Source organism: Microtus ochrogaster, chromosome 17 (assembly GCF_000317375.1).
Source record: "Microtus ochrogaster isolate Prairie Vole_2 chromosome 17, MicOch1.0, whole genome shotgun sequence".
Taxonomy (NCBI): Eukaryota; Metazoa; Chordata; class Mammalia; order Rodentia; family Cricetidae; genus Microtus; species Microtus ochrogaster.
Genome location: NC_022019.1, coordinates 699,557 through 710,633, shown reverse-complemented (window position 1 = coordinate 710,633; position 11,077 = coordinate 699,557). Strand labels below are relative to the sequence as shown.

The 11,077-nt window shown below is 37.0% G+C and overlaps 1 protein-coding gene across 1 annotated transcript in view; it reads left to right on the top strand.

Annotated features, from left to right (window-relative positions):
• Positions 1-9,487, top strand: part of Naa30 (N(alpha)-acetyltransferase 30, NatC catalytic subunit) — a 19,196-nt gene extending 9,709 nt beyond the window's left edge. The window contains exon 4 of the mRNA XM_005355347.2: positions 6,089-9,487. Coding sequence (XP_005355404.2) covers positions 6,089-6,226 — 138 coding nt within the window. The 3' untranslated portion in view covers positions 6,227-9,487. The remainder of the gene's footprint in view (positions 1-6,088) is intronic.
• The last annotated feature ends 1,590 nt before the right edge of the window (positions 9,488-11,077 follow it).

Here is an 11,077-nt window from a genome sequence, read left to right as displayed (position 1 = left end):
TGTAGACCAGGCTGGTCTCGAACTCACAGAGATCCGCCTGCCTCTGCCTCCCGAGTGCTGGGATTAAAGGCGTGCGCCACCACCGCCCGGCTAGGCATATTTTCATGTAGATATAATAACTCTTTAGGCTTCACAAAAGTTGCTTAGCTGTGTGGAGAAATCTTTGAGTTGATAGACTTATATTTTGATTTTATGCTACTGAGAATTATTTCTTGTGAACAGGGATGCTTAGGGCCAGGAACTACTTTGTCTTTCATGAGTTATATTAGTCATTGCCTATGATGCAAGATGTGTACTTACTGAAAAGTGTTGAATAATACTAGCTTTTCATCAAAGCTTCTAAGAGAGTTTGAGAATACTGTGTTAGTATATGGTTAAATCTTAATTTTATTGTGTGTTTGAGAATCGAATGATGTTATTTCTTCTGTATTTATTTATCTCGTGTGTCAGTGTGTGCATGTGTGCGTGTAGAGACCAGAGGTTGACCTTGGTTGTCTTTTTTTGATCACTTTTCACCCTAATTTTTGAGATAGGTTGTACTGAACCTAGACCTTATCAGCTCAGCTGGGCTTGGTAGCACTTTACTCTCTAAGCTCTCATGGCCTCATACCATAAGTATCTTGAGTGAATGGTTTGACTTATTTAAAGGACTCAGTATGAGATACCTTGATTTCTTATCCATCTTCTGTGACTTAGGAACTTCTAAGTATATAAGTTGTATAATTGAGGGCAAATCATTTAACTTTGCCTGCTCTGAAATTTGTGTGAAGTTACGTTAATGTGCTTTTAACTTTTGTTGTGAAGAACAATAGTTACTTACTTGTTCATCAGATATCTATCAAGGTCTGTTGGGAGCCAGATAACAGTAGGCACAGCCTCTCTCCATGAACTTCCAGCCTCCACTGTTAAAAATGCTGTCTAAACTCTGCCAATTTGACTTATCCTCATAATATTTTCTTGATGGAGAGTTGGTGGACCATCACTGTAATGCATTTCTCTGTTGAAGAGAATCAAATACTCAAAACACATTAAGCTTCTTTTAGAAAGATTATGTGTATATGTCTGTTAGCCACCTGTCTGTAGATATTCAAGAGGCCAAAAGAGTGGGTCCCTTAGGGTAGCTCATAGCTGGGAGCTGTCTGGTTTGGGTGCTGGAAACTGAATTAGACTCCTGCAGGAGCAGTGCATGCATTTATTAACCACGGAGCCATCTCTCTGTGTTTATAGTACAATCCAGAATTATCTGTTGTTGGCTGTTTTTTACTCTTGGGGCTCTTTTCATTTAGGGGGCCTGCCACCAAGCTCCCAAAGAAATCACATACACAGAGGCTTATTATTACTTATAAATGCCCAGCCTTAGCTTGGCTTATTTCTAACCAGGTTTTCTTAAATTATCTCATCTACCTTTTGCCTCTGGGCTTTTATCTTTCTCTATTTCTGTACACCTTTCATTACTTCTTACTCCATGGCCAGCTGGGGGTCTGGCACCTTGTGTCCTCCTCTCCCCTCCTGCTCCTTCCTTCTCTTTTTTCTCCTGTTTATTCTCTCTACCTACCAGCTCTGCCTATCCTTTCTCCTGCCTTGCTATTGGTCGTTCAGTTCTTTATTAGACTAATCAGGTGTTTTAGATAGGCAGAGTAACACAGCTTCATAGAGCTAAACAAATGCAGCTTAAAAGAATGCAGCACCTTTGCATCATTAAACAAAATGTTTCACAGCATAAACAAATGTAGCACATCTTAAACTAATATTCCACAACAATTATTTTTTGATTTGTTTTTTCATGTCTCTATGTGAAGTAAAAGAGAAGCTTTGCAGTAAATTTCCAGTATAAACCTTGATTTAAGAAATATTTATAAGAGTTGAAGTGATAAAATGCTGAAGAATAGTTAACTTTTTTCTTAGCATATTCTACTATATTGAGTAATACAGGATCTCTTAGGAAATATTCAGTATACTAAGACCATCTTTACATATTGATTAGACTAGCCACTTGTGTAATTTTTTTTCTGTATAGTTAGGCTTAATTAATTTATTAGGATGGTAACAAGCCAGAATTCAAATATATTTTTTGAAGATTTTATTTTTATATATGTATATGTAAGTGGGTATGTCACGTATGTCTGAGGAAGCCAAAAGAGGGACTCCGGTCCTCTGCAGGAGAGGCAAGTGCTCTTAACCACTGAACCATCTCTCCAGGGCTAAACTGCATAGCATGTCTTAACCACACTTCGGTTGTAATGTGGAGCTGTAGTTAACTCTTCAGAACAGCGATTCTCAGCACCCCTTTGGGGGTTGAATGATCCTTTCATAGGGGTCACCAATACCTTCACATATTTACATTATGATATTTACATTATGATTCATAACCGTAGCAAAATTACAGTTATGAAGTAGCAAGGAAAACAATTTTATATTTGAGGGGAGGGGGATCACCACAACATGAAGAACTGTATTAAAGAGGCACAGCACTAGGAAGGTTGAGAACTACTAGTTTAGAATAGTTTAGGTTGCTAATTATTAATGAAAGTGAACTTAGATCCCTTTGCCCAAGTTGATTAGATTTTCTATTTATTGCTTTATCTTTCTCTAGGAAATAGTGGAGAGATCTGAAGTGTGGTTACTATGGAGGTTTAGCTTTTATTTGGACTCCCACTTACTTGCCCTTGTTTACTGATTTTCTTTTGTCAACGATCTATTTATGTATTTTATATTTATGCATGTATGTAGGCATTTTGTTTTCATTTATGTCTGCACACCTGAAGAGGGCATCCTTCATGTAGGATCCCATGATATTACAGTTAAAGATGGTTGTGAGCCATCATGTGGGTGCTGGGAATTGAATTTGGGACCTTTGGAAGAGTAGCCAGTGAGTGCTCTTAGCTACTGAGCCATCTCTTCAGCCCGTTTACTGATTTTCTTGAGTTTCATTCATTTGTAAAGTGTAACAAGTGATTCTCAACCTTCCTAATGCTGTGACTTTAATACAGTTCTTCATGTTGTGGTGACCCCAACCACTACTGTTATGAATCATAAAGTAAGTATTTTTAGAGGTAGAGGGTTGTCAAAGGGTCATGACCCGCAGGCTTAGAACCACTGGTAGAGATAGCCATGTTCGTTTCTTGAGGTTGGTGTCTAAATATAACTATTCTTTTAATATTTTTCATGTTTTATTACTATGAAGTAAGTTAGTAATTTAGAGTTGTGGCAACATTAGTTTTTCCTCAAATTGCCTTTAACAATTTAGTTGTAATCACATATTGACCTAATAACAGAATTTTAAGAATTTCCCGAGAGAATTATTCAGATTTGAACACTTGTACTCAGGTATTCTAGTGTAACATTCAATATTAAAACTTGAATTTTTGTTTGTTCATGGCAGATTTTCACATTGAGCTTTGGGTAGCTCAATGGTCATAGAGATCTCTTGCCTCTGCTATGATTGAAGGTGTGTATCCAACTTGTGCATGGGCCATGTCTTTCAGAATAGCTGTGAATTTGGGCCAACAGGTCTGTAAGTGATGTCATATTACATTGTTAAAAGCTTGTGCACTTACAGAAGGTGAAGTAGATCATAGTTGGTTCCAGAGACTGACAGCTTGATGTTGACATGAAGAGGAGGACGAGGGAGACTTAGAGTGAAGCTAGACTTGCACATGGAAGCTGTACATCGTTATTACGAAGAGGTAATAACTTATTTTAGTTAGGAAATTAATGAGAGGATCACATGTAGAAAATGGGAAATTCTCGGCTGGTGGCAGTTTAAGGTGCTGTCAGTGTAGGATAAAAATAAGAGGACTACTTTGAGAGAAAGTTTCAAAGGGAGAATTGATGGATGCAGGAGAATGGCGAGAAGAGAGTTTAAGACTCCTGGGATTTCAGCTGAGAAGCCGGGTGGCGGGATGGAAAGCCTCCTTCACCGTGATGCAGAAGTGTGCAAGTCCTTAGTGGTTTTGGGCTTAGCAAACTGAGGTGCTACCTCTTCTCTCTGTCTCTTGATTCTTTTCGAAGATAGAGCATCAAGGGCCTCATGTGCTTTATAGATGCTTTGCTGTGTCTCTGTTGAGTTGTGTTTTATAGGTGCTTTGCTGTGTCTCTGTTGAGTTGTGTTTTATAGATGCTGTGTTTTATAGATGCTTTGCTGTGTCTCTGTTGAGTTGTGCTTTTGCCATGTTTCCCTTGCTCTAAATGCCCAAAGGTTATTACACCTATGGACTGTGGGTTGCTTTGTTCCTAATTCTAAGCGACACAGGTGAGAATAAATAGAAAAGGTAAATAGAGCAACATATATAAAGGCTGGGAAAGGAGAGAGTGTTTAGGTAGAGGGAAGTAGAAATATGAAGAGCTCGTAGTTTTCAAAAGTATCAGCTCTATGTTGTCACGGCCACCAGCGATATTCCAGAAGACTCAAATGGAATCTAATACTCTCCGATCCTTTGTTAAGTTTTGGTCTGAATAATATTTAGATTCTCAGTAACATCAATCTCACCTTGTAATTTGTTTAAAATGCAAATTCTTGGGCCCTGTCCTAAGTTTCTTTGTGTGTGTGTGTGCGTGCACATGTGTGGCATATATGTATGTGTGTGTACGTGTGTATGTATATGTATGTGCATATATATATATATATATATATATGAAATCAACAATGGTATCTTCAGTTGTTTTCTGTCTCATTTCCCTCCACGTTAGTTTTCTTATTACTGTGTGTATATATTTGTGATGTGTGAGTGCATATGCCATGGCCCATGAAGACATCAGATAACTCTGTAGAGTTCTCTCTCTTCTTACACCATTATATGGGCTTCCTACTTGCAAGTTCAGGTTGCCAGGTTTGCTCTGTAAACACCTCACCTGCTTAGCCATCACCATCCCTCCTTATTTTTGACCCAGGGTCTCTTCCTCTAACTGCAGCTTGCTGATTTGTAGACTAGCCAGTGACATTTATAGATCTGTTTGTCTCTCCCCAGCCTCACACCTGACGCCCTGAGCAATCTTACTCTAACCATCCCTCCAGGTGACTGATGGACCCTAATGTTTTATTCCCTTGGTTTAGGTTCAGTAAACTTTCTACAAAAGGACAGATGCTAAATATATTAAGCTTTACAAACCATGGGTCTTCGTGAGAGCTGCTTAACTCTGTTCTGTGTCAAGAAAGGCGCCATTGGCATGTGTACAAATGGGCATAGCCACTTTCCAATAAAAGTTACCCTTTTTCTTTCTCTCCCTCCCTCTTTTTCTTCCTCTTTCCTTTTTTTTTTCCTTTTTGATGCTTTGTTGAAGAGTGAATTCAAAACCTAATACACGCTAGAAAAGTACTCTGCCACTGAGCTATATCTCCAGCCCACCAGGAAAATTTTATATACGGAAACTGACAGCATTAGGATATTTGGTTCAATTCTTGAAGTTTGTAGACTGGTCTAGACTCTAGACCAGTGGTTCTCAACCTGTAGCTTGGGACCCTTTTGGGAGTTTGTGTGTATGTGTGTGAGTGGGGGGGGGGGTAGTGCCACAGGTTCACCTGAGACCATCTGCTTATTATATGTTTATGATTCGTAACAGTAGCAAAATCACAGTTATGAAGTGGCAATGGAAATAATTTTATGGCTGGAGTCACCACAACATGAAGAACTGTATTAAGGGGTCGCAGATTAGGAAGGCTGAGGAACCAATAATAGATAAACAGTGACAGGTTAATAGAAACAGGAGTCAGAAGTCAGACTAAATAACTTGAAGTTTTGACTTTGAAAATTTTGATTGTTGATTTTTCTTCTCTTTTTCTATTTATATCACCTTATATGTCACCTTAGTTTTCTCCACAGGAAAATAGTTCATCTTTGTTTTATTATAAACATGTAGTCAAGTCCTAAACGTCGAAACACCACAAAAACCAGGAGAAAAGTTCTCAATGATTCCACCCCTGTCTCCACTCAAAAATAATTAGCATTTTGATGATTTTTTTCCTGTACACCAGTTTTGTTTTATTGTCATTTTAAAACAAATCAATGTAATTTAAAAAATACTTGATTATATATTTTGTCAATTTTTAATTATGAAATTATAACTTCAGTTTTTTTTTCTTTTTTTGAAGGTTGTTTTGGAAACAGAAATAACAAATAAGTCTGCTTTGAAACTTTATGAAAACCTCGGTTTTGTTCGCGATAAGAGGCTGTTCAGATACTATTTAAATGGAGTTGACGCACTGCGACTTAAGCTGTGGCTGCGCTGAGACTGGCCAGGGACGGCTCCACCCGTACGGAAGCGACTTGTGCATGCAATGCGATTTGTGCAGAAGTGCTTTGCAGGTGGATTTAGTAATTCCCATGCAGCTGTTACCTGTCAGTGTCCATTGAGTGTCGCACAATATTTGTTGCACTTTGGCATGGCGCATTTGTTCTGAATTAAATGAGATTGTTTTAAACTTCAAGGGTTCTTTTGGTACCAACAGGATGTGCCAGTTAATAGCCAAGACTTGTTCATTTGCAAAGTTTGCTGACAGTGCTCTTTACATAGTGATCATTTTATCACAGAACCAGTAAGTGGGACATGATTTTTGTTCCTTAAAGAAGCCAATGTAGTAAGTCTCTTAAGTATACTAACATTTCACACAAACCTGCCATAGTTTTCTGAAGGGGCTGAGGGAAAAGCTTCAGTTTAGGTTTTATTTTTTTCAATATTACATTTTCCATTCTTGAATATTGGTACCTCAGTGATTAGTGGATGAAAAGTATAGGGTGGGATTTGTCTTACATTGAGTAAAGATGACAATTGAATTGCGTCTGCCAGTGCCTGTGTAGATAAGTATTCTTGTCTTCATCTCTAGTTTTTTGAATGCATGCTGTCTTTTCTTTTTCTTTAATGCCTTTGCAAGCAAACTTGTTTTTATTTAAATTCTAAATTTGATAATAAATTATTTCAGATTTTTATAATTTGGACAGTTTTTCCAGGTGAGTGACAGTGGTTTGATTTAGAAGTCCTTTTTTTCCTTACAGTAAGAAATTGAATCTACTTGGGAAACAGAAATGACTTAAAGGGATGGAGCTGGGAATTGCTGGGTTCTGGATGCACTTTTTTTTGTTTTTGTTTTTGTTTTTTTTGAGAATGGGGAATTTTTGGACAGGAATAGAAAATTAATGTAAATTGGTATGATTTTATTTAATCAAAATGATTGTTAAGCTGTGAAGAACAGCTTCTATAAAGTAGCTGAGTTTTTGTTTTGTTTTTTACTTGATTTGAATTCACATCGCTTCCATTTTTGACAACACTTCACTTTTGGTTCTTTGTCTTAGAAATAAATTTCAAGGAGCATTGTATCCGTTTTAAGCTGCATTTATTTTCTTTTACTCATGAGCAGATTCTTGAGGGACCTCCAGAAAAAGGGGAGGGTTGGAAATTTTTAAAATGAGTTCTTTGGGTTTTTTGAGCAGCCAAGGTGTTTATTAGTTACAATGTATTTTGGCTAATCAGTGTAATGTTAACAAATTTTAGTGGATTGTTTTGAGTTGAGTCAAGTAAACCTGTGATGGATAATTTATTTAATAGAAACCCTAAGCACTCATAAGGAACAAGATTGATTCTCTGACAAATGTTCTATAGGGATCTGGCATTCATGCTGTTCTTTTCATTTGATTTTACTTTTCTCTGCTCTAGTACTTGGTTTGATTTTTATTTTATGGCTGTAATTACTGTATTTTTTAAAACCCTACCTCCATTAACAGTTGGTAAAGGCCCCTTTTCAGGAAAGTTTGTTGCTTTTTTTTCCTTTTTTTCTTTTTCTTTTTTTCAAGGAAAGCTGCTCTTTGCTCAGTATAATATTTTGAAAGTGAACATGGTAACAAGAACTTTTAAAATAAAGATGCACACTTTATATTTGAAAATAAAAACTTCCTGCTGGTGGGATCATTTATAGTCCTTATTTTTAAGAAAATGTGTCTTTCCATTTTATATTGCTCTTTAAAGTTTAATGCAGAATACTGGTAATATTAAAAGTGTGATGACCACGTAGTACTCAGCTTTTCTGTGTACCACTTTGAGTCTGTTTTTTGGTCAAACTTCATTTGGGCGCCAGTATTTAGAAGACTGCCAGTCATCATGATGATTCTGTTTTCTGTTTCAGCGTGGAGGAAAGTAGCTAAACAGTATACTGGACATTGTCAAATTTTGTTTTTATTTGCCAGTCCATAAGTAATGAATTGTTAACATACATTTTCTTGACTTGCTCTAATGGGAATAGTTGTAAAGTGGATACATGTTAGATTTTTCAATTCAAAAGTTTTGTTCTTGCTAGGCTGTCAATGAAACTGTCACAACTCCCCTTAACTTCAGAATTGCTGAATTAACTGTGTGATGATCTGTAAACATGACCTGAACTATGTGGCTAAAATATCAGGTCATTACATGCTGCTCAATGGATGGAGACATGATGAATATCAGTGTATACTTTGATGTTTTTAATTACTTGACCAGTTTTTTTAACCTAAAATTTAACCTAGTTACAAAATTAAAACTTTCCAAGTTGAAATAACTTCAAACATGAATTTGATATTAAGGCTTTCATTTTTCTTATATCAACTTAAAAAGTAGTCCCATTTATAATTGACAGTGGGTTCACTTGGCTAAAACTGAGCAAAATTGGTGCAACTTTCTTTTAGTGGGGTGCTGCCTCTTTAAGACTGACTGTACTATCCACTGACACTGGTTTGGCAGTTGATACTGCTGAACATTTAATACATGCTACCATGAAGCTATATATGTTAGTATTGAAGAAAGCTAACAGGTATGCTACCAGTCTTGATGTGTGGACTGATTATAATTTTCCTTACATTGGGATGAAACCTAACTCTGGAATAATCAAAGTCCACATTAGTACTTAATGTCGAAACCAGCAAAATAATATTAAGATCTGATTTTTAACTTTTTTTGCTTCTCTTCTCCAAATTACCTTCCACACACACGAAACAAATGTGTGTAAAGGAGTTTAACTCAAGTTTTAACTCTTCCATGCCCCGTGTTATGGTATTGGCTGGCATGTATAAGACTGGATGTGTATATTTATTATGGTGTCTAAAAGTTATGAGGTTCATCAATCACTTTCCAGGAGCATAGAGGGAATCAGATTGGTAGTACACCAGTTACTTTACAGTACACCTCGACATCACTAGGATGAGTGCTATAATATCCTAGGGCTTTCAGGTTTGTAAAAACATAACCATAAGTTATATTGACGTCACATATGAGTTGAGTATGAAATATCACGTGTATCTCAAGAATATTGGACTGCTGTTTCATGACTGGGGTGTTGCTGCATAGATTTCTCCTATTGACCTGTCCTTTTGGAGAGAGATTTCATGGGATTTGAACTGTGCAAGCTGTGTGAATAACATGCAGTCAAATAAAGTATGGTTAAGTTGTGTTTGCATTTTTCTTTAAGATACAGCTGTGTGCATTCTGTAATTTGGTTTCAGATAATTAAAAAGCATCCTGTTCTATTTCTCACTGCCCTCCATCAAGAGTTATTTAGAAGGAATGATACTGTTTATCTCTCTATGCTGTGTTCTGACAAAGTAAATTTAAAAATGAAATTACAAATTTGATTGCTAAATGTACTCAAAGTTAGTCAACTGAGGTAGTGGTACAAGGGAGAACATTTTTAAGCACTCATTGACTGACAGTAGTTTACTGTCCTTGTTCTTAGCAGCTGACTCCTAAGGAGGACAGTTTTTATTTTTACTATTTGTACTGTGCCTCCTTGGATAAGCAGTATTTTTTTTTCCTTTTGCTAAACATTAAAGTAGAGCAGGATCTAATGGACTTTTTGACCCATTCTTGTGAGAAACTTAAATTGGTAGTTTAAATTGCTTTTCTATTTGAAGTATTGGATATCTGTTGGAGGATGAGATGTTTTAACTGTGACTGCTAAGTTTTATCACCCTTACTGAGTATTTTGTTCTTTGTAGCAGTGTGAAGTGTCTGTTTGAGTTCATGTTGTTCTTGGATCTGAATGCCTCATAAACTCAGTGTAAATGAGGACCAGAAATGCGAGACCATTGGTGTCCAGATCTTGGGTGTGTATGTATGTGTGTGTGTGTATATGTGTGTGTGTGTGTGTGTGTGTGCGCGCGCGCAACTTTAAAAAATAGGGTTTAGAATAAATCTCAGCATATAGTACAGTTGCAGTGTCTTGAGACGAGCTGTCACAGTTGCACTCTTCAGGATGGGAACTTTCTCCTGTAAATTTTCTAAATTTACTTATATGAAATTAATTATATGTGCCCATTGGCGCCTTTAGTTTGCAGAGCTTTAGACAACATATGGCCAAGGAAAGCTTATTGAAGCGTGAAATTGATTGATGATTTAAAATTGCCTCTGAGCAAAAGCACTAACTAAACTGCTTGTTTGTTGACACTTGAGTCACGTTCCTGCCTCACGCCCCTGTGAGTGACACTGTGAGAAGGCAGGGCTTGCCTCTTCCTGGCACAGTGACTGTAGACTGCTCTCTGAGACTCTAAACACGTTTCAAGCTTTGAAACCTGTACTATTAGCCCAACAGTTTATTTTAGATTAAAATTTGAAATTATTATTACCCTTCTAAATTAAATAGATCTCATTTTACCAGTGGTCAAATTGGAGTGTGGAGGTATGTCATATTTATACATTTCTTTAAAGCAGACGAGACTAAAGGCACAAATGTTCTTAATTCTAACAGGTTAGTTTGCATCTTTTTGTGGAGTATCACTTCATCTTGGCTGGCCATTTGGTCAGCGGGCTTCAATAAGAGGAAGCAGTGGAGATGACACCACAGAAGAGTACTGGGCTGGTACAGCCTTTGATGAGCTTTCAGTGTTTAGTTACTGTGTGACAAAAATAGAAGCACCAAGATGTATTTTCTACTACCTTAAAAATTGATACAGTGTAGGGGTTATGGTGAAATCAGTATATTTAAAGTTGTTTTGTTGTTTTGCTATTTTTCAAGACATGGTTTCTCTGTGTAGTTCTGGCTCTCCTGGAACTTGCTCTGTAGACCAGGCTGGCCTCGAACTCAAAAGATCTACTTGCCTCTGCCTCCCAAGTGCTGGGATTA